The 22,712-nt window shown below is 48.0% G+C and overlaps 8 protein-coding genes across 8 annotated transcripts; 4 read left to right on the top strand and 4 right to left on the bottom strand.

Annotated features, from left to right (window-relative positions):
- Positions 1-3,012: 3,012 nt before the first annotated feature.
- On the top strand, positions 3,013-6,705 carry Z519_11935 (uncharacterized protein; the record flags this gene model as incomplete). The annotated part of the gene is made up of 6 exons (XM_016769643.1): positions 3,013-3,345; positions 3,408-3,706; positions 3,779-3,935; positions 4,040-4,609; positions 4,663-5,311; positions 5,369-6,705. The coding sequence occupies 6 exons, from the start codon at positions 3,013-3,015 to the stop codon at positions 6,703-6,705; spliced, it is 3,345 nt and encodes a 1,114-aa protein (XP_016614279.1).
- Positions 6,706-7,011: 306 nt separating this feature from the next.
- On the bottom strand, positions 7,012-8,369 carry Z519_11934 (uncharacterized protein; the record flags this gene model as incomplete). The annotated part of the gene is made up of 4 exons (XM_016769642.1): positions 7,012-7,305; positions 7,359-7,860; positions 7,928-8,179; positions 8,236-8,369. 4 exons carry the CDS (start codon positions 8,367-8,369, stop codon positions 7,012-7,014), a joined length of 1,182 nt encoding a protein of 393 aa, XP_016614278.1.
- A 2,112-nt stretch (positions 8,370-10,481) lies between these two features.
- Z519_11933 (uncharacterized protein) lies at positions 10,482-12,604 on the bottom strand (the record flags this gene model as incomplete). The annotated part of the gene is made up of 4 exons (XM_016769641.1): positions 10,482-11,187; positions 11,245-12,017; positions 12,149-12,182; positions 12,303-12,604. The coding sequence occupies 4 exons, from the start codon at positions 12,602-12,604 to the stop codon at positions 10,482-10,484; spliced, it is 1,815 nt and encodes a 604-aa protein (XP_016614277.1).
- A 225-nt stretch (positions 12,605-12,829) lies between these two features.
- Z519_11932 (uncharacterized protein) lies at positions 12,830-14,742 on the bottom strand (the record flags this gene model as incomplete). The annotated part of the gene is made up of 6 exons (XM_016769640.1): positions 12,830-13,165; positions 13,223-13,427; positions 13,479-13,900; positions 13,953-14,387; positions 14,435-14,572; positions 14,650-14,742. The coding sequence occupies 6 exons, from the start codon at positions 14,740-14,742 to the stop codon at positions 12,830-12,832; spliced, it is 1,629 nt and encodes a 542-aa protein (XP_016614276.1).
- A 265-nt stretch (positions 14,743-15,007) lies between these two features.
- Positions 15,008-15,836, top strand: Z519_11931 (uncharacterized protein; the record flags this gene model as incomplete). Its single annotated transcript, XM_016769639.1, has 3 exons — positions 15,008-15,106; positions 15,186-15,531; positions 15,577-15,836. 3 exons carry the CDS (start codon positions 15,008-15,010, stop codon positions 15,834-15,836), a joined length of 705 nt encoding a protein of 234 aa, XP_016614275.1.
- A 423-nt stretch (positions 15,837-16,259) lies between these two features.
- Positions 16,260-17,402, top strand: Z519_11930 (uncharacterized protein; the record flags this gene model as incomplete). The annotated part of the gene is made up of 6 exons (XM_016769638.1): positions 16,260-16,428; positions 16,475-16,662; positions 16,709-16,860; positions 16,922-16,985; positions 17,042-17,076; positions 17,129-17,402. 6 exons carry the CDS (start codon positions 16,260-16,262, stop codon positions 17,400-17,402), a joined length of 882 nt encoding a protein of 293 aa, XP_016614274.1.
- A 787-nt stretch (positions 17,403-18,189) lies between these two features.
- Positions 18,190-18,832, top strand: Z519_11929 (uncharacterized protein; the record flags this gene model as incomplete). Its single annotated transcript, XM_016769637.1, has 5 exons — positions 18,190-18,277; positions 18,342-18,377; positions 18,434-18,485; positions 18,539-18,597; positions 18,669-18,832. 5 exons carry the CDS (start codon positions 18,190-18,192, stop codon positions 18,830-18,832), a joined length of 399 nt encoding a protein of 132 aa, XP_016614273.1.
- An 87-nt stretch (positions 18,833-18,919) lies between these two features.
- Positions 18,920-20,478, bottom strand: Z519_11928 (uncharacterized protein; the record flags this gene model as incomplete). Its single annotated transcript, XM_016769636.1, has 2 exons — positions 18,920-19,582; positions 19,681-20,478. The coding sequence occupies 2 exons, from the start codon at positions 20,476-20,478 to the stop codon at positions 18,920-18,922; spliced, it is 1,461 nt and encodes a 486-aa protein (XP_016614272.1).
- Between the last annotated feature and the right edge of the window lie 2,234 nt (positions 20,479-22,712).

Raw genomic sequence — 22,712 nt, 5'->3', positions numbered from 1 at the left:
ACTTAAAAATGGTGCGTCTTATTCTATGTAAGTAAGATATAACGGCCTAGAAATTAGGGACGGTCTTAATTAATGAAGTCTTCTCGAGATATGGAATGCCTAAAATAATTATGAGTGATAGAGACTTCCTATTTACGTCGAAGTATTAGGAGACGATATGCTATTATCTTACGGTTAAGAGAAAGCTATTAATCGCTTTTCATCTATAGATAGACGGATAAATAGAGCGGCTAAATTAAGTGCTTAAATACTACTTAAGATGCTATCTAAATGATGAATAAAGTAACTAGGCTGAACTGCTTAGTAGTGTAGAATGGGCTATTAATAATAGTCGGAATAGTACGATTAATACTGTACCGTTCTAGGTAGTGTATAACTATAAACCCAGTATAAAAAGAAATCTTAAAGATCCTTATTTATCCGAATTAGGTGGAAAGGAACCGCTCTTAATTTATGAGAGAATAAGATAAAATGCTGAGGAGGTTTTAGCTATATAAGCTCACTTATGAGAATCCTAATAAAGGACGTAAGAAAAGGTTAAGAGCTACTATGATTAGCACCGTAAGAATATAGAATTTATAGCGGGCGATCTAGTTATGCTCTTAACGAAAAACATTAAGTTACGTAAAGCTAGTAAGAAACTCTCTGATAAGTATATAGAGTCTTTCTACGTTAAATAATGAATAGATAAAAATGTTTATTAACTTACTCTATCTAAGCGTTATGAACGAATTCATTTAATATTTTACGTTTCACTCCTTTAGGCTTATCATTAACGCTAAGGAACTCTTTCTTCTTCATCTATTAATGTAGATGAAGAGAAAGAGTTCGATGTAGAATAGATCCTAGACGCTTAAGGAAAGAGAGTAAGACGACGTTAGTTAGTTAAATGGCTAGGGTGGGGCCATAAACATAATACATAGGAACCTAGGAAACACTTCACCGGTGCCCTTATGCGAAAAATGATTAGAGAGTTCGACGAAAAGTACGGCGTGCGTACTTAATGAGAAATATCTCTCACCTGAATCGAGTGGGGGTATACTTAGTTTTACCATAAAGGGCTACTTATAATCTGCGCTACGTGAAGGCGATACTCTTATAGGTCGTTTTAGGGGTCCCGACCTACCCCTAAGAATAAGTATTGCCCTACTATCTATATATATTCTATATTTTAGGGAGGTCCCGATCTATCTTCTAAGGATAATGTTGCCCTACTATTTACTTATATTCTGTGTGATCCTAATGTTAGTACTATAAACGAGAAGAACGACGTCGTCTAGAGATATCGTTGTCTTAGCGGCTATAGATCTAGAGACGTTCTTAATTTATATATTCGATCTATATTTTAGGGCCGCGAAGAGTAGCTGACTATACGTTCGGCACTCTCTGGCGAGCGCGGACGGCGGCAGCGGAAGAGGAGGAAGAGGTAATAGTCTTCTTTAAGATCGGCGAAGCCGGAGGAGAGGAGAGAGGAGAGGAGGAGTCACTGGAATAACTAGTACTTTAGTCTATTTCACTATCAGTGATTTCTTACTCGAATCGGGTGGGAAGAATAAGTATACCGAAACCCGAGCTAAAATTCTCCTCATCGTTATTAACGGAGGTAGAAGGGGCCGGGAGAGAGGGAGTCACTATTCTAATTAGTATTATTTCTCCACCTCTTAATATCACTAATAAAAGGTGAAAATGTCTATTGAGACGTCTAGTAAATACTAAACCTCCCTAAGATCGGAGAGGTCGGTATCGCCGCTAACCTTGTAAGTACGGTTAGCTTTTCGAAATATGGGCTTAAGCCTCTGTGCTTGGAACTTAAGCCATTCCCTAAAATAGATGTTAGTGATTTATTACCCGAATCGGGTGAGAAACATCTATATCTAATCGGCTAGAATAGCCGAACTACTACTAGCAACGAAAATTGCTCTCTCGATGAGAGCTTAGAGGGCACGATAACCTATCTATAGGTTGACGGGGACCTAATCTATTTAGCATGTCATTAATCTTAGCTGAATTCTCACTTACGGCAACGTAGCCAGCGCTAGGCCGGGAACGAGAGTAAAATTTATACGACTTAGACTAAGTCTAGTCGTAGGGCAAGGTAGAAAAAATTGACTCCGAGCTAGGAGTAGACGGAGGATTCGTAAAATCGCGGAAAGCGCTTCTTTCGTTAGTACGCTGTCATTGTTCTAATATTGTAGAACTCATAATTCTTACTAATAAGGCTGGCATTATAGCCTAACTAGGACTGAGTGTTTAGCCGGACTTTCTCGTACGTAAGAGGCTGTATATATGTTAGTAGCGTCTCTCATCCGAGTGGGGTGGATAATACTTATACATCTTGTGGTTAATCTGAACGAGGAAGAAAGAGACGAAGAAGGCCATAGTAAAAGGCTCAAGAACTAAAGTAAAGGCTGAAGTGAATTGAATCTCACCCGTATTGCTGCAACAATATAAAACGGCTATCTCACCTAAATCGGGTGAGAATTTAATCACTTACTATTATTAGTGAATGGCTATTTAACTACCATATCATTGTCTTCGTCATTAATAATTGAGACGGCCTATTCATACGATGGATTAAGGCTATCTTTATACTCGTAGCGACTCGAGGGCGAGCCGCTTTTTGAAGGGGGGGCAACTGTCACGAACTCACCGTTGTCCCTAAGTACTCTACGCCCTCCACTCGAATCGGGTGGACGGTATAGAAAGAAAAGGAAAGGATAAGGCAAAGGACGGTTGAGGCATAAGGCTATCGGTTAACGCTGCCTTATCCTTTTCACGTGATAGAAAGAGGGGAAGCTATAAGAGTCTCCTCTCACCTAAATCGGCTGAGAGAGAACTCTTCCTTTTTCTCAAGCGTTGAGTCGTTGTTAATAGGGCTACGTGAATAGAACAAGGCATTCAGCTACTCCAATTCCTTTGTACCTACTGCGTTGCGTAGGTGCCTGATACGTGACTAGGCCTAATTGTGCGCAATAGCCACTATTATCACATAAATTGGCGAACATCAACGCAATGGCACAAGTTGCTGTTCCTACGGCAATACTCGAAGCAGAAGTTGCCAGTCTTCCCTTGCCCCGACTTCTCCTAAATCTGGTCTCCGACCGGGCCTCAACGGAACCAAATAAGATATGGGGTTCTATACCTATCAGTTCTCAAACGACCGGCGCTGGGTATGAAGACATATCGTACCGGCGCTTTAACTACGCCATTGACAGGGCAGCATGGTGGATGCACAACGTCATTGGGCCGCACAGACTTCGACCATTTGAGCCTCTGGCATACCTTGGGCCTCCCGACACAAGGTATATCGTTTTTAGTCTCGCAGCCATCAAGGCTGGTTTTCAGGTAAGTTGAATCAAACCAGGTGACACTTAAAGTGGCGATATCGTGATACTGACAGGCAAAAGATGTTATACCTCTCACCGAGGAATAGCGACGAGGCACAATATGCAGTTATGAAAGAGGCAGATTGCCATAAGTGGCTTTGTGCAACCGAGATAAAGACGAAAGTGGAAGCTTTGGTCGAGAATAGACCGCCCAAAACCTTGAATGCGAACAGCGGCCAGACAGAGAGCTGGAACGACACATTGACCGTTGTTCCAGGACAGACTGGGCTATTGAAAGATGAGCCGACGCCATCATTCTCGTACAACAAGACGATAGAAGAAGCAAGGGGGGAGCCCTTGGTCATGCTTCATACGTCAAGGTTTGTGAAACATGCTAGCTGAGACTATTTCGAGTGCAGCGGCGAGTTACGGGTAGCTGACCCGTGAGTTAGCACAACCGGTTTGCCCAAGCTGATCCCTCTAACCCAGGGATACGGGTTCCATGAAGATCTGATCCAGCACTACCCGAAAGAGGACGAGTTGGATGTTCTCACTCGCAAGCCATTTGACGGCGATTGTAGATTATTTCTTGCTATGCCTCTTTTTCATGTTGAGTCTCCCTTATCATCGAGAATACCATCTCCCAGACAAATTTTCACCGTGTGTTTCCAGAACAACTGAGAGGTTCGGTTCTACTAACCGGCGTAACGCAGGCTGGCGGAGTCTTGTTGGGTCTGCTGAAGTCACTTTACCACGACATAGTGATGGTGTTCCAGCCTCCTGCTGTTCCATTGAGTGCCTCAATGGTTGATGGGATTCTACGCCATGGAAAGTGCGATGGGACTGTCATCCCTCCGTTTCTGGTCGAAGAGATGTTGGGTATCCCTGAATATTTCGACACTCTTACAAGTCTGAAATTTGTCCAGTTCGGCTCCGGACCGCTTAGCAAATACTGCGGTGACACTTTACTCACGCGTCAGAAAAGTTGTCCCCATTTCATCGGTACTACAGAAGTAGGTTTGATTCCTCTGGTGGAACTTGATGATCCAGAACTGGAGTGGCAATATTTCCATTTTCATCGGTGGAGTGGAGCCGAAATGAGGCCTATCGATGACTCGGCAGGCCTCTACGAGCTTTTCATAAAGAAGATCGGCGTTAATGTTCCTGGAATCCAACCTGTCTTCGAGCTCTTTCCCCATCTCACCGAGTGGCCAACAAGAGATATTTACACGCAGCACCCTCACAAACCGTATTTGTGGCGCACTTGCGGCAGGGCTGATGATGTGATGTGTTGTCCAACGGTGAAAAGTTAAATCCCGTCGACATCGAGTCACAGATCGCAAAGGCGCACACTGCTATCACTGGTGCACTGATCGTTGGACAAGGACGATTTCAACCGGCCCTGCTTTTGGAAGTCAAAGGCATAGATGTCGATAAGGAGAACGAAAAAAAAGACTTGTTGCAAGCTATTTGGCCCACCATCAAAGCTGCAAATAAGGCTTCTCCCAAACACGGACAACTTACGAAGTCCTTGACACTCTTTTCGTCACCCAAGAAACCATTCCTTCGTACTCCGAAGCTCAGCGTTAGGAGGAAGCCAACAGCCGATCTGTACAGCGAAGAGATTGATGAACTATATCGCCGGATAGAGGGAGAGGTAGCCAACCTCGACCGCGGTGACCTCCCCGAGGAAACTGATCTCCGCGATCTCAGCTCAGTTCAGAATTTCGTGCAGTGCCTTGTTGGGAATGTCACGGGATGGATTGACGAGCCTTCTCTGGATACTGATCTGTTCATGCTAGGGATGGACTCACTCCACGTTGTCCGTATTGTTCGAGCCGTAAGGGCAGCAATGAAGGACGCTATGAGTCTCAGCCAAATCGCCGAACTAACTTCAAATATCATCTATAACAATCCCACGATCGACTCTTTGTCGCAAGCTCTGAACGACATCGTCCAGGCTCATATTGGGGATCAGACAACTGGTCTACAAAACGATCGAAATGGCAACGAAATCGATAATTGAGAGAATAGGATTCAAGAAATTATTGACAGATGGACACACGGTTGGGGTTATCAATCCGCAACTCTTGGGAATGGCTTGGAGCGCCAAACCTCCCAAAATACCACAAGTGAGGCCCACGGTGTTGTTGGGAAGAAGACTTGGACTGTCATTTTGACAGGTTCCACGGGATCACTTGGATCACATATCCTTGAAAACCTTCTCCATCATCCACCCGTTTCGCAGGTTATTTGCTTAAATCGGTCCGCCGATGCAGCCGCCAAATGGAAACAGACAATTATAAGTCGAAAACTGTCCACTGAATTGGCAGATCCTGGGCGTGTTCAATTCCTTCGGACAACAAACCTGGGGGCACCTCGTCTAGGTCTTGAGGAGAACTCGTACCAGTACCTGCTTCAGTCGGTCACACATGTGATCCTAAACGCTTGGCCAGTCAATTTCAACCTGTCGGTCTCGTCTTTTGAGAAAACCCACATTGCCAGCATCCGTCGATTTACAGATTTCAGTTCAAGCTCTTCCAAGCGCGCACACATTGTCTTCGTATCCAGTCTATCTTCGATAACATCTGGGGGACTCAAGCAATCAGTTCCGGAGAAGATAATCCAAGACAATTCTATGCCATCGCACATGGGCTACGCCGAGTCTAAATACATTGCAGAACGCATCCTTGATGCCGCGACGGCATCCTCGCGAGGCCGCATACCCACAACGAGCCTTCGTGTTGGCCAAATTGCTGGTCCGGTGCCGAATGTGGATCGTGGGGGGGATATTAAAGCCAAGTTGGAGGTTTGGAACGTCCAAGAATGGTTCCCAAGTCTAATAATCAGTTCGAACACGGTGCGAGCTTTACCTACCACTCTCGGTCGCATGGAATACATTGACTGGATTCCTGTGAACGTGCTGGCCAATATTGTCATCGAGCTTTTGCAATTCGACAACGAGGAAATCGAACACCAAAAGTCCTCAGAGGGAGGCACCAGCCATTTGACTTCACGCGTCTACCATCTCTCCAACTGTGCGGTTGTAACCTGGCAGCAAGACATTTTGCCCATTGTGCAACACTTCCTTGCAATCGACAAGGTAGTTCCGTTGGTGGAGTGGATCGAGCTAGTAGGCTCAAGCTCTGAGTCTGCTGGGGATATCAATACAGCGGCAAATCCTGCGGCCAAGATCCTGCCTTTCTACCGGAGTCTAGTATTGAGACGAGACGAGACCTTGGCAGCAAGACCGAAATACCTAACTGAGCAAACCCAAAAGGCCAGCCCTACTCTGAGGGAGGTAGGACCTGTAAGGGCAGAGTGGGTATATCGATGTTTAAGTGATTTAGATCTGAACCTGAAGGTGAAAAGTAGATAGGCGCAATTACAGAGATTGGTATCATAGCAAGCTTCGAATGTTTTATGCAGTGATTGACGTAAGATCCATGTACACATGGACTGAGAAGGTCCCTGAAATTGCCAATGCCCGCAAACCGCTTAGACTGAGAGCACTTTCTCAGGAGGAAGATGTTGAAAATAGATACCAGGGCATAGAGGTTCTCTCTAGTATTTCAACCTAGAACCATCACGAAGAAAGTGGCGATTCTAAGTCCTGGGTTCCGTCCATACTCGATCAAGGGCCGTAACAGCGGCAAGGGCGTCAGCCATGCCCAATTCGTCTGCTTCATAGCTTCGATTCCTTGACAAGCATAACACTCCCCAACCGGAGTTTTTCTACTGCACCGTCCACGATCTCGTCCACAATTTCCCTTGCGCTACTTCTGTGGTTCACCGCGCCAGCCACAATGCCCATGAGATACGGGTGTAGATTGTCCAGAACATCTTCGTCATCTGGGTGCTGCTCTGCATCATTTTGGACTGGGAGAATGCCTTTTCCTGTCAAATTTTTGATCTCCTGCTGCCGATTCTCTTCCCAGTTGAGGATATATGGAGTTTTGCGTATCCGCAAAGGACGTCCCTAGACTCCTTTGTTATCTCAAGGGCACCCGTGTTTTCAGAAATGATACATACCGAGAATATAACACTCCTGATGGTGTCGTCAACAGTCGCAGTTAAGACCGCCTCTTGGTGAGCTTTGGATGCACCCGCTTCGTGGGCGACGATGAACCTCGTTCCCACCCAAACGCCGGAAGCCCCGAGCATCAAAGCAGCAGCCAAGCTTTCACCACCAGAAACACCTCCAGCTGCCACGAGTTGAACATCAACGCCGGTCAGAGCACTTTTTTTCCCCTTGAGCAATTTTGCCACGGCGGGAATCAACACAGAAAAGGGAATGTCGCCAGTATGACCACCAGCTTCTCCTCCTTGGGCGCACACAATATCCACATCAAGATCCAAACACTTTTGGACATGCTTGGGATGCCCGATCATATTCATGTACAAGACTCCACCGGCATGGAGACGCTCCACCGCCTGTCTTGGGGGCACTCCAATTGCAGAGACGAAGACGCGGGCTTTTGACTCAACGACAACATCAATGAGTTCCATCAATTTGCCTTTCGTGTAGTCATAACTTTACCACTCGTGTTAACATCTCGAGCACGGTGACGGTCTGACAGCCAGTCTCGTCCTTTACTTACTTTGTCTTGCGTGCGTTTCCTCCCACCTGAGGAAGCAGAATGTCGACGCCAAAGGGCGCGTCCTTGTCAACCAAGTACGACTGGAGTTCCTTGATCTGTTCACGAAGCCCATCTGGGCTGTATCCGTGACCTCCAATGACACCGATGCCGCCTGCATTAGTGACCGCAGCGGCCAACTTCGGTCCTGCAGCAACCCCCATGCCAGCGAGCATTACAGGATGCTTCACACCAAACAGGTCCGTTAGAGGTGTCCTTATTTTCTCTATACATTTTCAGCAGAGGTGGGGTTCCCGAGATGGATTACCTACGTCGAGAGCTCATCTTGGTCGAGAATCTCGTTGAACTGTAGCTGCGTGCTAGAAATTGGATGATTCTTGAAGGATAGATTCTGACTCCTCTTCCACGACGTGGAAGAAATCATCATATTTAGTTGAGCGTTCATGGTGGTTTCCCGCCATCGTCCTGGAGACGTGGTCAAGATACCGAGGACGTTGCAAGTCTCCTCCATGCCTGGGCCTCGGCTAGCCATGCATCTATCTACCAAGTCCCCCTTGTACCTTCCTGTGGTCCTTGACACGCTTATCACGTGGTCCGAACCTCCGAGCCTCCGAGCTGACCACCCAGGCATTATTCCTCGGAATCATTTACTGGACACTGTTTCCGTACACTGCAAATTATTCCGCTGGCTAGGACGCTGAAACGTTGTGATCCTTTTGTACATAGATGAGGTAACACCATAGTCGCGGAAAAATTACTGCGCCACAGCTTCTGTCAGCCACGCCTCATGGTGAAACATCCCTTTCGATCGACGAGGTAGAGATACCCTAGATCAACTTCAGACTCTTAGTGGACGGTGACATCCGTACGAGGACTCGTGAATCTAGCGAGGGCGGCATCAGGACTTGACGAGCAAACGACTACACGTTGTAGAGTTGCTAACCCTCAAAGGATTATCTACAACCTGGGGACCCCATCCACACGCATGATAAAGCTCAGCCATTTGTGAGGACTTCCTTCCTGTCCCTGTTTTGAACCACGAACTTGGTCTCTTCGAAGCCATCTGGATCCAACTGTCCAAGCCGCCCGATCCGAGCAATCGAGGTATTCCCCGAACTTGAAGGTGAAGCAGGCTTCGCTTCAAAGCTTTTGATGTTAGCTGCCTGACTATTTCCAGCCACCCTCAACACATCATAGAGTCTCGCATTGTACGTCCAAAGGCCGTGGATTTTGGCTCCTTTGAAGCCAATCTGACGCCCAGGCTCGGGGATTGCGTGAAGCAGGTTGGTGTCACCATTCGGTCTAAATTCCATGCATCTTTGTATTACTGACTGATATAACAATGTGGTCTCCTCGGTAGTGACCAGCGAATATGATAAATCGGGTTGACTTTGGGAGGCGTGAAAACAGGAGGCGATGGCCCTGAGAAACAGAGGTGTTGAGTCAGCTCGCGGCCAACCCAGCATGTGGGAGTTCTCACCTCTAGGAACCCCCGTCAGCCTTGTCAGATGTAAAAGTTATTTCCAATGACTCTCGTATCCACGTCATTGGTCTCAATGTCTATCAGGTCAGTCGGGCGTCTGCACCACTGCTCTGCCCTTCCCCTTGTCACGGACACGAATGACTTTCATTCACTGCTCGAAGTGGCGGCCGGCAGAGGTGGAAGATATTGCATTCCCCATTGACCATTCGCTTGATATTGAAGTTGGGCAGCCCCGGGATATACCCGCTCTGTTCTTGTTGAAATTACTGTGGAAATCCACTATCTTGATGTTGTGTCCCTTTTGGGCTGACTGTAAGTAAGCGGAAGGGACGTCGCCTGATAAACGATCTTTGAACATCACTTACATAGCACTCTGGGAAACGACGGCAATACTTGGAGGTTTGGGTTCAGTTCCTGAAAATGATCCTAGCACCTCGGATATGTTTAGGACACATGACTGCACTTGCATAAGGAAAATGAATGTCGTCAGCTTTGGCGCTGACAGAATTGGCAGAGAGAAGCACATCACGTTTGTGCCATGCAATCTTTTGGTGGAAATTTGAATCCCAGCCAAGGCTCTATACACTTCGTATTATACATCTAGCAAGGACCACTAATATGCTTGATATGATCAATATGAGTCCAGCACACAGCTGTTTCAAAAGATCCCACAACGTCTTTAAATGTGTCTGCTGGAATTGCAACATCTCAATAGCTTTGGAACGGAATAATGTAGCCGATTCTTCCGCCTGCGACACAGTCATCCGTGGTGTAGTACTACCTCATAACAGCTTTTCTGAAACTAGAGCTGCGTCACGATACAATAAGGCTTGGACACAGTATAGGACGGGAACGGTGGCATTAAAATCAGGACAGATATTCCGTCTAGCTCTTATTTACTGATTCTAGTATTATTGCATGATGAAGCTATATTCGCTACGTCGGATCGTTGAGTTGTTCATGAGGCCGTATATTCTTCGATCCAGGAGGTGGATTCAAGAAATACCTGTGTGAATACCGATCATGGTTAGCATGAGGAAAATAGAACACAGCAATAAGCCTGAACCAGAGAACTTACGTCAAGTCAGCTTGACCTCCTTTATAGAAAACTTCGTCTTCGTCGATTGTAAAACCATTCCCGAGCCAGACAAAAGTGAGGTCGGGATCTGGACTAAGGCTGGTCCAGTCGAAATCCTCGTATCGAGGAGTGCTCAATAATTCGAACATGTGTAATCTCGAACCAGGGTGCAGAGACACAAGTTTGCCATCGACTGTTCCGTTCTTGAACGTGCTAGCACAGTTTGATGCCCAGACAGTCCTCTCAAGCCAGGCAAGTGATTGCTTCTGGAATGCCCTGGGTATGTGAGGCTTTGGGCACACAGATGAATAGTTCTGTGTTTGTAGTTTTCGCACAAGGTTGCAGATGTAAGAAGTCACGAATTCGATTGAAGGGACCAGGCTGCCGTGGCCGAGGGGGCTAGCTGGGCCGAGGATGGTGAAATAGTTCGGCATGTCTGCTGTGGTCACAGACAAGTATGACTCCGGATTGCTTCTCCAGCTGTCCTGCAGATTGACCTGGTTCCTTCCGATTATAGGAAATCTTGGTACGCAGGAGAGGTCGAACCCCGTGGCACATATGATAGCGTCAACTTGAGATTCGGCGCCGGCAGAGGTGCGCACTCCGTCAGGGGTGAAAGCAGAGACGTCACCCCAAACGACCTCACATTTGTCAGAGCAAAGAGCTTCGAGGTATCCGTTTCCCGGTGTCGGGCGTCGGCACCTGTAGGCAAATTAGGACTTCAATGAACGTAAGACGTGGACGCTAAGCCTAACTCACCCGACTTCGAAGGTTGGCAAAAGAAGCTGGATGAGCTCCGACTTTCCTCCTCTGGTCAGCTTGTTGGTCATTTGTTCTGCGGAAAACTTTCGTGCTGCTTCTTGAATCTTGGAGCCCGCCATATATAAGCGAAACCTCGAACTCATCGAATCCTCCACCTGCTTTCGATATTCAAGATATTCGCCCTCATTCTCTGCCCATCGCTTTTTTTGTTCCTCACTGAACACCAGATTGCTGCCATTCGGGCCCGCAAATTTCTCCGCCAGGCCCGTTGTCACCCAGGTCGGACTGCGAATATGCACATAGATTTTACTTACTCGATCGATGATGGCGGGCAAAATCTGAATGCCGCTACTACCATTCCCGATCAGTGCCACAGCCTTGCCGTCAAGACTCTTCTCAGCATCCTTGGGCCAAGCAGCTGAGTGAAAAATTGTTCCTCGAAAGTTTTCTCGGCCGGGAATGGCGGGCCATTTCCAGTTGTTGAAAAATCCGGCGGCGTTGATCAAAATGTCGCATTCGGTGTTGATGGCTTCCTCGATTTCTCCTTCGGTGATTCCAGGGCTGGAAATAGCTATGTCCCGGCCGTCCGTTTTCCGCACTGTGACTTGCCATCGCTGCTTCACTTCGTTCCACTCGGCTTTTGTGACTTTGTGACACAAAATAATATATTTGTTCAGATTACCCTGATCTGCGACAGCCTGTATGTAGTTGTGAATGTCGCTTCGGTCCGCATAGAAGCTTTTCCAATACGGATTAGGTGCCCACGAAAACTATAATTCTCCATCAGCACAATAGCCCCTGTGATCTTGAACAGGAGCGGTCTACGCGTCAATACTGGAACAAAAGGTGCTTCTCAAGAGGACCCAAATTAATTCGGGGATCAATGATACTTGAGACTCACCTGATAATTATGGGCAGGAATGTCACAAGCGCAGCTATCTGACGTCAGCGGCGAAAGACGCAAGGTAAAATGTGTGAATCGAACAGGTTGATGATCCATGGAAGTGAGAACGTTGATATGAGGGTTCCACCGTAATTTACACCTCAAGACGTACCCTGGATATCTGTTCTCGAACCAGGTTCCCCCAATTCCAGCATCTTTTTCATATATTGTCAGCTCGGCGGCTGGAAGAGCACCGGATTCCACCGCGTGAGCGATCGCCAATCCACCGAAGCCGGCACCTATTGCAATGATCTTGACGGGCCTCGGTGTAAAGAGAGAAATCTGCGAAAGGGCATAAGCAACGTCATCCACATTTCGCCAGGCTTCAGTCGCTCCACAGGGTTCTGGGAATGTGTCGGCTAATGTGCGTATGCATTTGGTTGCTCTTTGAGCAGCTGTCTCGTTGGGCGACATTGTGAAGTATGAGAAGAAGTAAGGGATTCACAGAGGAGACGTACGTTCAAAATATCCATCCCTCAGAAGCATGTTCTATTCCATAATTCCGTATGTTATAGAGAGATTAAGAGGACTGAAGATCATTTTGCCCCGAAAAATCCGAGTCTGCTCAATTTATTCCGAGGGGCTCTGAGAGATTTTGCCAGTCTCCTGAAGATACGATCCAGTATTCCATTTATTTCATCAGAGCTTGGTCTTTGATTCTTTTCTGGCTAAATCGCGGAGTGGATTTTTGAGGATCTTTCCACTGAGGGCTTTTGGTATGCTACTAACAAACCTCACGCCGCCCTCTAGCCGTTTGTACTTGACCACCTTTGCGGCAACGAATGCTTTCACCATGTCTTCGGTCAAGCCAGCGCCTACGGATTGGCGTGGCACCACGTATGCTCGCGGAAGCTCTGTTGCAGCTTCTGGGATACTGATGCCAATCACAGCCGCGTCAGCGATATCCGGGTGTTGGAGTAGGATTTCTTCAAGCTCTGCAGGTGCAACCTGAAATGCATTGACCTTGATCAAGTCCTGGAAGTAAATATTAGCTCATCCGCCACGACACTATAGCTCTTTGGATGTCCACACCTTTATGCGGTCAACAATGTACCACTTTTTAGTTTGCGCATCGCAATAACAGATATCGCCTGTCCTCAACCAACCTTCTGGGTCTATTGTCGCGTTCGTCGATACTGTGTCATTCAGATAGCCAAGCATAACTGTCGGGCCTTTGATACATAGCTCTCCTCTTTTATTAAACTCGCTCGTATCATTTCCTTCCCTGTCGATCAGTCTAAGATTTCATGTTAGCTCAGTCAACGACGTGGAGTTTCACGGTGCTTACTTGGCAGATAACCCGGGTAACAGCCTTCCAATACTGCCTGTATCATCATGCTCTGGCCAAAAGAAGCATGTCCCAATCCCGGACGCTTCAGACAGCCCCCAGATGGAAGTGCAAGGGGTGCCTTCGGGGAGCAAAGACCTCAACCTGTCCACAAGAGTTTTTGGCATTGCGGCCCCTCCCCCATGCACGTATCGGAGACTCCTCAGTGTTTCTTTTGTTCCAAGCGGACTATGCAGGACTTGCACTAGGATTGGGGGCAGAACACTGATTTCGGTGATTTTGAATTTGGAAATATTCTGCAGAAATGCTGTTGTCTCATATCGACGCATCACAAAGCAGACTTCACCACGACGCAAAGGACAAAAGTGATTGGAATATATAGCGGCTGTAGCAAATTGAGGGAAACACAAGATTCGCCGTACCTGTAACGTCAGTTTTTGATCTAGTACGCTTTGAGTCTCTTGCGCGGTATACCTCAAAAGCTTTCCTCTCTTGATCATAACCCAGAGTCAATGCAGCCACAATGTTATAGTGAGATAGGACAACAGCTTTAGGAAGGCCGGTAGTACCGCTGCTCATGACGTATGCAGCAATGGTATGCCTAGAAGTTTTGTCGTCGGTGAATCGAACCCAATCGCTGTCCCCATATTCGAGAAGTCGTCTCCAGGATTGAAAGCCTCCGGGGATTGTCGGATCTCTATGGTCGAAGATGAATATACAATTGCAGCCAATTTCACATTTCGCAGCGCAAGATTGCATCTTGTCCAGGAAGTCGACCTCCGTGAAAATAAACCTCGGCGTGACTCGCTTCAATTGGTGAAGAGATTCGGCTTCACTATAGTATGGATTCGATCCACAAACAATTCCTCCAGCGGCAATGATGCTCAGAAAAAGGATCGAGTAGTCGATCTATTCCTCAGTACTTGCTACAAAGCATCATCGAGTACTATACTTACGTCAGCCATGGAGTTTATAAGCACACAATCCCCTTGCTTCAGCCCCAACGCATGGAAACCCGCCACGAGCCGTCGCACTGCGGTACGCGCCTTTCGCGCAGAGTACCATCGCGTTTCATCCAGCGTGTCGATGTAAATCTGCATGTATAGAGGAGAAGTCTATGTCAGCCCAGTCTTCTCTTCTAGATATAGCGTGGAACAGCTCGATTGCTCACCGGCTGGTCGACATCATACTTTGGGTTGTCTAGAACGAAGGATGCAATATCCTTCGTAGAGATCGAAACCTTGACCTGTGGACCGAAAACCATAATTTGAAAATGACTGGCAGTGCGAGTGAGGATCACTGGTGTTTACACCCTTGTTTTCAGACTTTTGAAAGCATTTGGAGAATATGAAGATCCAGTCAGCTACGGGCCCTGAGGGTGTGCGCGGAATGAATTTTCATCTCTTCCGAACGGAAGTATCCACATGAAACCGCCTATCTACAAGCCACCCCTCTGCTCAGTGCTAAACTTCGCACTTTGTCCCAAAGCCAGTTTCGAGCCTCTTGATGAAACTATATCTTAGGACAACATGGCGACTCTCAACACGAAGGCGTTCTCTGAGCTCTTAAAGGAGGTAAAGCAGATGATGCCGCAAAGTTTCCCACAGAATAGTTGGTACATAATGGTGGTGAGTAGCACCCATGTATTTTCTCTGATGCTGCTAATGGCACGACATGAGTGTCTAGACTCTCATTGACATGAATTAGGCAACCTCATTGGCAGCAGCTGGTAAAGGTGATATGTTTGGAGACTTATACCAGTATGCACTGGCACAGGCCAAATTCGACGAGGTCTATCGTAAGAATCTTTCGATTCGACTGCGTGAAGTCATCATAAAGTCCTGGACGTTAATCGGCATGCCTCGTGCCATCGCTGCATCTTACAGCCTTCAAGCTGCAGACCAGAAAGATGATGAAGCTGACAACATCCGGAGAGCTCAACTCATCAACGAGCCGGACCTCCCTTCGCAACGATCACAATCTTGGTTCAAGCAGGCTTTTCAAGACATGGAGCCGAAGATATTTTCTCGCTTCAGCTACCACAGTGAACTAGGTTAGTGGAACTGTCACAAACCAAATTGCCGCTGACCATTTCTAGAGTGGACATTACGATACGTCGTCTACGGCTACTTTTTAGGCGATTTGAGTGTTCTCACTCCAATCGAGAATGAATTTGTTGTCCTAGCTAGCGTGCTGCCAGCTGGAGGGTCGCCCAGTATCACTCACATGAAAATACTCCGGCAACTTGGAGTGAGTGCGAGAGATGGAGAAGTCTTTTTAGATATCTGTAAGAAAATATCACAATGGGCGGGAGTCAACACCACCAGTTGGCCGTCTTATGAGGCGATTGAGTCATGAAGACAAAGAGAGCAAAACCATATTTCTCTTAAGTACGAGCTAGTTAAGAAGCTTTGAATAGAAGACCAGGGACCTGACGCAAACACAAGACAATTTTGGGCCCGCCTCGAGACTCTACCATATTCTAACTACCTACGCCTTCTCGAATCGACAGTAGCGTGGGCTTACTGGTAATTTCTCTCTAGACTATCAACATATTCTCCTGTTGGGCTCCAGGCCAGGATGTTGGCTTGGCTTCTCTCGAATATGGAGGGTGGTTTTCTGTGCTCCTTGGCACGGGTCTCCTGAAAAGCCGCGAGTCCAGCCTCCTCGGAATGAAACCTCCAACTTGGTTTCCGATAAGGCGCTTGGTTGTTTCCAAGGACCTCTCTTCCTCAAAATTGCTGTAAATCAAAGAAGGGCATCAAATTTACTGCACCAACCATGGCGGACAATCGAGTCTCACAGCTGGCTGGACATTTTATTCCTTCACGCGGTTACCTTACCGGTCAAACCGCTATCGTCACTGGCGCTGGTCAAGGTATTGGTGCTGCCATGGCTGAGTTGCTCTCCAACGAAGGAGCAAAAGTGGTCATCTCAGACATTGATGCCGGTAAATTACCTCTGTTAACCGTACCGATATATATAACTTCGAAAAGCCAAAGCAAAGGCGGTGGCGGACAGGCTCAACGCCTCGAGTGGCGGGAGAGCGTTGGCTGTGCCAGGCGATATCACTGACGCGAGCGCCACGAGGCGACTAGTGCTGGAAGCCGTCAAATTTGGGAACGGCAAGCTTCATATCATTGTGAATAATGCAGGCTATACGTGGGATGCAGTAATTCATAAAGTAAAGCAGTCTCGGATTTAAGTTGTCGATCACTGACTTTCTGTAGACAAGTGATAAACAGTGGGACGCGATGGTCGCCATCCACGGTACTGCACCCTTCAGAATCATTCGCGAAGCCGCACCATATTTTCGTGTGAAAGACGGTGAACCACGGAGTATTGTCAACATCAGCAGTGCAAGCGGAATACACGGCGCACCGTAAGTGATGAGGGGCATCTTGATCTACTTCCGAGCAGAGAGGTATAACACTCCAGACCAGAGGGCAAGCGAACTATGCATGGGCCAAGGCCGGTCTAGTCGGCCTTACAAAGACAATATGTAAGGTTAGAAGTTCATTCTCCCTTGTTCAGCGATTTCTTTTATTGACAAAAACGCAAAGGAATGGGGCCCTCAATTCGGCGTCCGAGCCAATACGTGAGTTCGACGTGCCTGTGATAACTCGGGAGGTTGATGCTAACAGCGCGAGAATGTCCGGTGTATCGTTTGGTCACATAGAAACCCGACTGACAACTGGGAGGGAAAAGGGCCATACTATGACTTTGTCTGATGGAACCCAAGTGGCATTGGGCATTCCCGGCGCTACGCAGAAGTCTGCAACTGGCGAGCGTTATGCTGATATCCCGTTGCAGAGAGCAGCTACGCCCTTCGAAGCCGCCGGGGCCGTCCTAGCTGTTGTTAGTCCTTTGATGAGCTATGTGGATGGACAGACAATTGAGGTCACCGGAGGAAGATGGATATAGGATTGGTTCTCAGTAGGGCCCCGATCTTATTAAAATTTCGATCAATATTTGGTATCAAACTAAAATGCACTCTATCATTCCTGGTGACATCCAGACAATGATCGAAATGGTAGCCTGTCTTCCATATTAGACAGAATTTTCTCGAACGGTATAAACAATTCCCCTTTTCGGTAAGAGCACAGCTGTGTTAGAGTTTCAGTTTAAAGGAGCTCGATCTCCAATGTACCGCTTGCTGCGATGGCCAAAGCGTCGGCCAATCGCCTTCATTGTACGGCGGACAGCAAGTTGATTCCGACCCCTCACGTAAGATGAGTGACCGGCGCTCGGAAGCGGTCTGTTCCTCGGAACATAGTTCATTGAGGAAACTCCTTTTTCTCGTCAACTCGATAGGGCTTCATAGCTGGTACAAAGCTTCCGCCAACATCTGATCGCATTCATTCCCCGACCAGGTCGCCTTTGCGCTCAAGCCCGCTGGTCGAGCTGGTCTAGGCGCTGTATCTACAAGGCATAACTCCTCAATCCACCGTCCAAATGGGGCGAGCAGCCAAGACGGGCAAAGCAGCCCACAATGCGATAACAGATTTGATGCAAACGTACGAGCATCCGCAGTTTTTCCAACAACGATCTCATCTTGAAGCTGATCTGAATACTGGCTTAGCTATCACCAGCGCATGAGAGAAAGACACTTCCATGTACCCAAGCCTTCCTGCAGTTCATGGAAAGGTGACCAGTTCAGAGCATCGCACTAATCCGAGTGAACTAGTAACAGGGGTTCGAGAAGACTCTCATGGATAATTTGCGTTTGGAGGACATTGAGGCGGACGGCACGGTTGTGTTCAGCTTGTTTCTGGGGCCTGAGTTTCTCCACGTTGGAGGTGAGACCCGCGGTTGGCGATCAGCTCGACCTCTCCCCGATGTGGTGCTGATATCTATTTCCAGGTTCGTTACATGGCGGAGCAGCAACACTCATCCTTGGTATGATCACTTTTCTCGGAAGCTGTATTCATTAGCATTTTATTGACCTAGGACAGACCAGTGCACATCACTGTCGATAGCGCCGCACGCTGCTCCTGGTTACTGGGAGTGGGCATCTATGGGAGAGACTGCTCGTGATACATTTCTGACATTTTGCATAGATGGACTGGCGGCGTAACGCGGACACTTTCGGTCACATGTCTTCGTGCACCACCTGGACGTGAGCGACGACATCTCTCCTCTTGCTCGATTCAAGAATTCTTTGCTAATGGAGATCCTACCAATAAACAGATACTACGGTAAAAATCCGATGCAAAGTCATTTCTATTGGTCAGACCGCGGTGCTTGTTCGAGGCGAGATCGTGTCCGATGATGGGAAGCTTGTCTACGATGTTCTCGACCACAACAAAATCAATGTGCGGCTGAAACCGCGGGCACCTGGCTCGAAACTTTGATTAGGATTGGGAATATTGAAAGGTGCCCTTGTTGTTGGAATACCAGAAAGCATTTTCAGGCTGGAAAGAATATGCAGTGATGACCCTTTAAGTATACATCATATGCTCGGTGCTCCAAATTCCCATGTCAGTCCCCATCAGCGATTCATCATCAACTTCTGGCCCGGGTAGGACTGGTAGTGTAAATTGAGGATCGATAGAGAAGTCAAGATCCTGAGGTCCCGTGATTTCGGCACTGGCTCCCCGCTGGGACGCCACGTTGTTGATCATGGCCTGATCAACGGGGGGCTGATGGTCCTGTATGTTCAAAGAAGCCGTGGCTGGCTGTTCTCCAAGCGACAGCGGATTGCTAATCCTGCTCTCAATAATTCCTTTCAGAACTTTCAATGCATTGGTAGCAATTGTCAGCTGGCGACGACTCAGGTCATTTAAACATTCCCAGGCTTGTTCTAGTGACAGGGCCTTAGTGGCCTCGAGATCATCAGATCCGATGCCGTCCTCGGCTGAGGGCACAGACAGCATATAGTGGAGCGATTCAATGATACACAGCGTGGCATATGTGCCAAACGAGCGTTCACGGCGTCGGGTCCGAACGTATGATACAACTGCCTGAACGGTGGAAGCGGCAAGCTTGTGACATACTTGGGTTGTGTAACTCCGATCACTCCGTGAAGAATCCCATTCGCCGTCCTTCTCGCAACCTCGCAAGTGAAGATTGTTCCGTATCAACATCTGCAAGAGATTTGCCCTCTGCGGTTTTGTTAGTGAGACAATTAACTGGATTTGATCGCTTTTGGCAGGCTGCAGATGTGACTGAATGGCGGTGAGAAGTACGGTTGAATACTGACCGTATAAATCACCAGTCTCATGCGAACTTTTCGATCTGGTACATCAGCCTCCATGCTGCTTGAACTCGCTGGATCCTGCCATTTCATCCCTGGCGGGAGTGATCTCTTAAGCTTTGCCAATAAAGCCTCCATGATCTCTATTTCTTCAATGCTCCCAGCCCTAGGACTGGTCAGGCTGTAAAGAGAATCCCAAGCCTTTGAGAACAAGCGGCCCCACCCAATATTGAATTGTAGGTAGTGAATCCAATCGCCGTCGAGGGGTATTGACGCAATAGGTCCAGAAGGGTTCAAATCTCCAGTGAGGAGAATCGGAAGATGAACACGCGAGCTTTCCATTGCCCGTATGTCAGCTGTGAAATCAGCAACGGATACTTCAGCATCGCGAATCATATATGGCCTTCCCAGCTTGTACGCCATCCGTCGGTCGAAAAAGTATATGGTCCACCATAGAATACGACGAGATCGAGTTTCCGCGCAAGAGCAATTCGCCCACGTGGACTCGTCATTCAGCCCAAGAGAGAATGACAGCTCCACGGCCCTGCATAATGCTTGTGATGACCTTCTGAAATTTTCCCGCATCAACATATAGAGTGTTTCGAGCATGAAGAGCCGGACCGTGTCCATGATTTTGTCCGCGTGCCGCGAGGAGAGACTCAGAAGCCTTACGCCTTCTCGATACCAAGCTTGTCCACGGACAATCCGCTTACACGGACTCCCATCCGTCGGGGAGTGGCCATCAGCTTCGATGTGCTCTGCGATGGCAATTACCATGCAAGTGAGGGCTGCAAAGATCACCATTTCAGGATCCTCATCTGACAGATACAAGCAGTCCTGATCGGGCGAGTAATGCTGTAAAAGGCACTGCCACTGAATATTAAAGATATCTTGGTCGATACATGGGTAGAGGAAGTTATATTCTTCGAAGAAGAGATTCAGGAGGTACTTCAGACGTGTAGACGAAGATATAAAAGTCTTGACGTTATTTCGAGCGGCTTGCGAGCGGCATCGTTGAGCAGAGTTGTACGGACTTGTATTTGACGCCGTCCCAAGAGGAGCTTCTCTACCAGACGTAGCAGACGTGCCGCGCGATGCCGCATTCTTCAATGTCTCTATCTGGACAGCGAATGAGTTGTAATAACGATGGCCAGAGTGTATGCAATCAATCCTCTCTTCTTCGACGAGTTCCGGCTCAGTCGAAACGAAAAGTTGGTCGGAAAGCCTGGGCGGTGAGACTTCACTGGTGGTAAATGAGCTCAAAGCACTGATAAATACATTTTTGTATTGTCAAAGAATGGGGAACCATAGCAACTGAGCCCGACTTACGCGGTATGTTTAACTGCTCGAAGGTCTTGAACATCACGTTCTATGCGCATGAGGCGCTCAAGTAGAGTATCCGCATTTGAAGGGATTGTAGGCTGTGCCTGATAAGAAATTGGGCGATTTGTCCTAGGTCGGCGTCAGACTGAGGCACCGTGTACCAGTTGCTCATTGTAACAGTTTTCACCAGGATCAGACACTGACACTTGCTTTTTTGGGTCTCCCTTTCGAGCACGCCCTCTTGGCCGAGGAGGTTCTGAGGGGTATACACATTTGGCTGTTGCAGAAGCGCAGTTATAACATGGCTCCATCCCATTGCACTATATGGGGAAAAGTCAGGCCACGGCCTTGTGAACATCAGTCGCACAGCTTGCCTACCCTGACTTTCCGGCGATGGCATTCCGTGCTAGATGATATCCGGTCAGCATAGAGCCTCTTGATGGGCTCAGTCGTCATACAGGTGTAAACTCACCAGGCACGGGGTGTGTATTTTAGCCTTTTCCCCCGAGGCTTCATGGTAGGTGTTTGGCCTGTTCTGACGGCGGTCAGACACGCAAGATTCGGAGAGGCCATCACTGCTGCAGACAAGAAATATCAACCGGTAGCATGCTTCAATGTGAGTATGTAGAACTCTACGACCCCGAGTGATTCAAGAGCGACGTCGTCCGCGGGGGTGGATGGGAGAGAAAAATGCGGAGTTGCTCAGACGCTGCCTGGAGTTGTTAGCTTCTACAAGTAGCCCATTGATGCTGACGAGGGAGAGTCCAAAGCAAAGCTAAGCTGCGCCGGGAATAGACCGTCCTCGGCACTCCCCAGCACCTCCCGGCTGACCGGGGTCTGCCCTTCTGAATTTTAGGGGTTGTTGAGGTGGCGCGGCCCAGGTCAAGGCACTAGTCTAACCTACCCAGTAGGCTACTGTGACAGCTATCAACAGTTGGTTGGTCAGCAGCGCCGTAACAGGACCACGTTTGTAAGGATGGCAGCGACAGGAAAGCTTTCAGACAGGTCTGCTTGACACAGGCCAAATGTCTATTAAAACACAAGGAACTCGCTGAAAGGAAAGACAGACAGACGTATGGGTTGACGGATGGATGCTGCTCACTTGATGTAATGCAGATGACAGTTCTGAGTCTGACAGGAGCCCCAAGCGACCGAGTGCCCGGCCGCTGACGTCGGCAAGTGATCTGAGTTCCTGAATATCGACTCAGCTTCCATCTGTGTTCGAAATTCGCAGCCTAGGTTTTTAGCGTAGCTGCTTGTGCGCTTCACTTCTTTGCTGATTGCTTAATTCTGCGACCACCAATGCTTGGTGTATTCATTCACGGGATGTTGAACGGACTTTCCGCTGGCGAAGGGATTCTTTCAAATTGACCATACGGTCCCTATTCTAGAGAAAGGTGGAGGAACCCAGTGCCTACAAGTACATAGACATAGTGTTCGACATAAGGGGCCAGGCTGGACTAATCAAGGCGAGCTCAGCGACGAGGTTACTCCCTTAGAAGGCCAACAATTTAAACGTCGTCGAGAGCGAGTGCCTGGAGAAAGACCAGTCCAATCGACTTCAGTCTCTGAATTCGATTGGGGGTAATCCTACGGATTAGCACTCTGACTGTTCCAAGGCTACTGAATGAGCATACCGATGCAACTTTCACCATCACAGGCAATGGGCGGCTTTCAAGTTGGACAGTGGGGCAGACGTCCTAGGTATGTAGTTC

Source organism: Cladophialophora bantiana (genome assembly GCF_000835475.1).
Source record: "Cladophialophora bantiana CBS 173.52 unplaced genomic scaffold supercont1.24, whole genome shotgun sequence".
NCBI classification, from domain to species: Eukaryota; Fungi; Ascomycota; class Eurotiomycetes; order Chaetothyriales; family Herpotrichiellaceae; genus Cladophialophora; species Cladophialophora bantiana.
The sequence above is the reverse complement of the archived record's forward strand: the minus strand, read 5'-3'. Positions and strand labels throughout refer to the sequence as shown.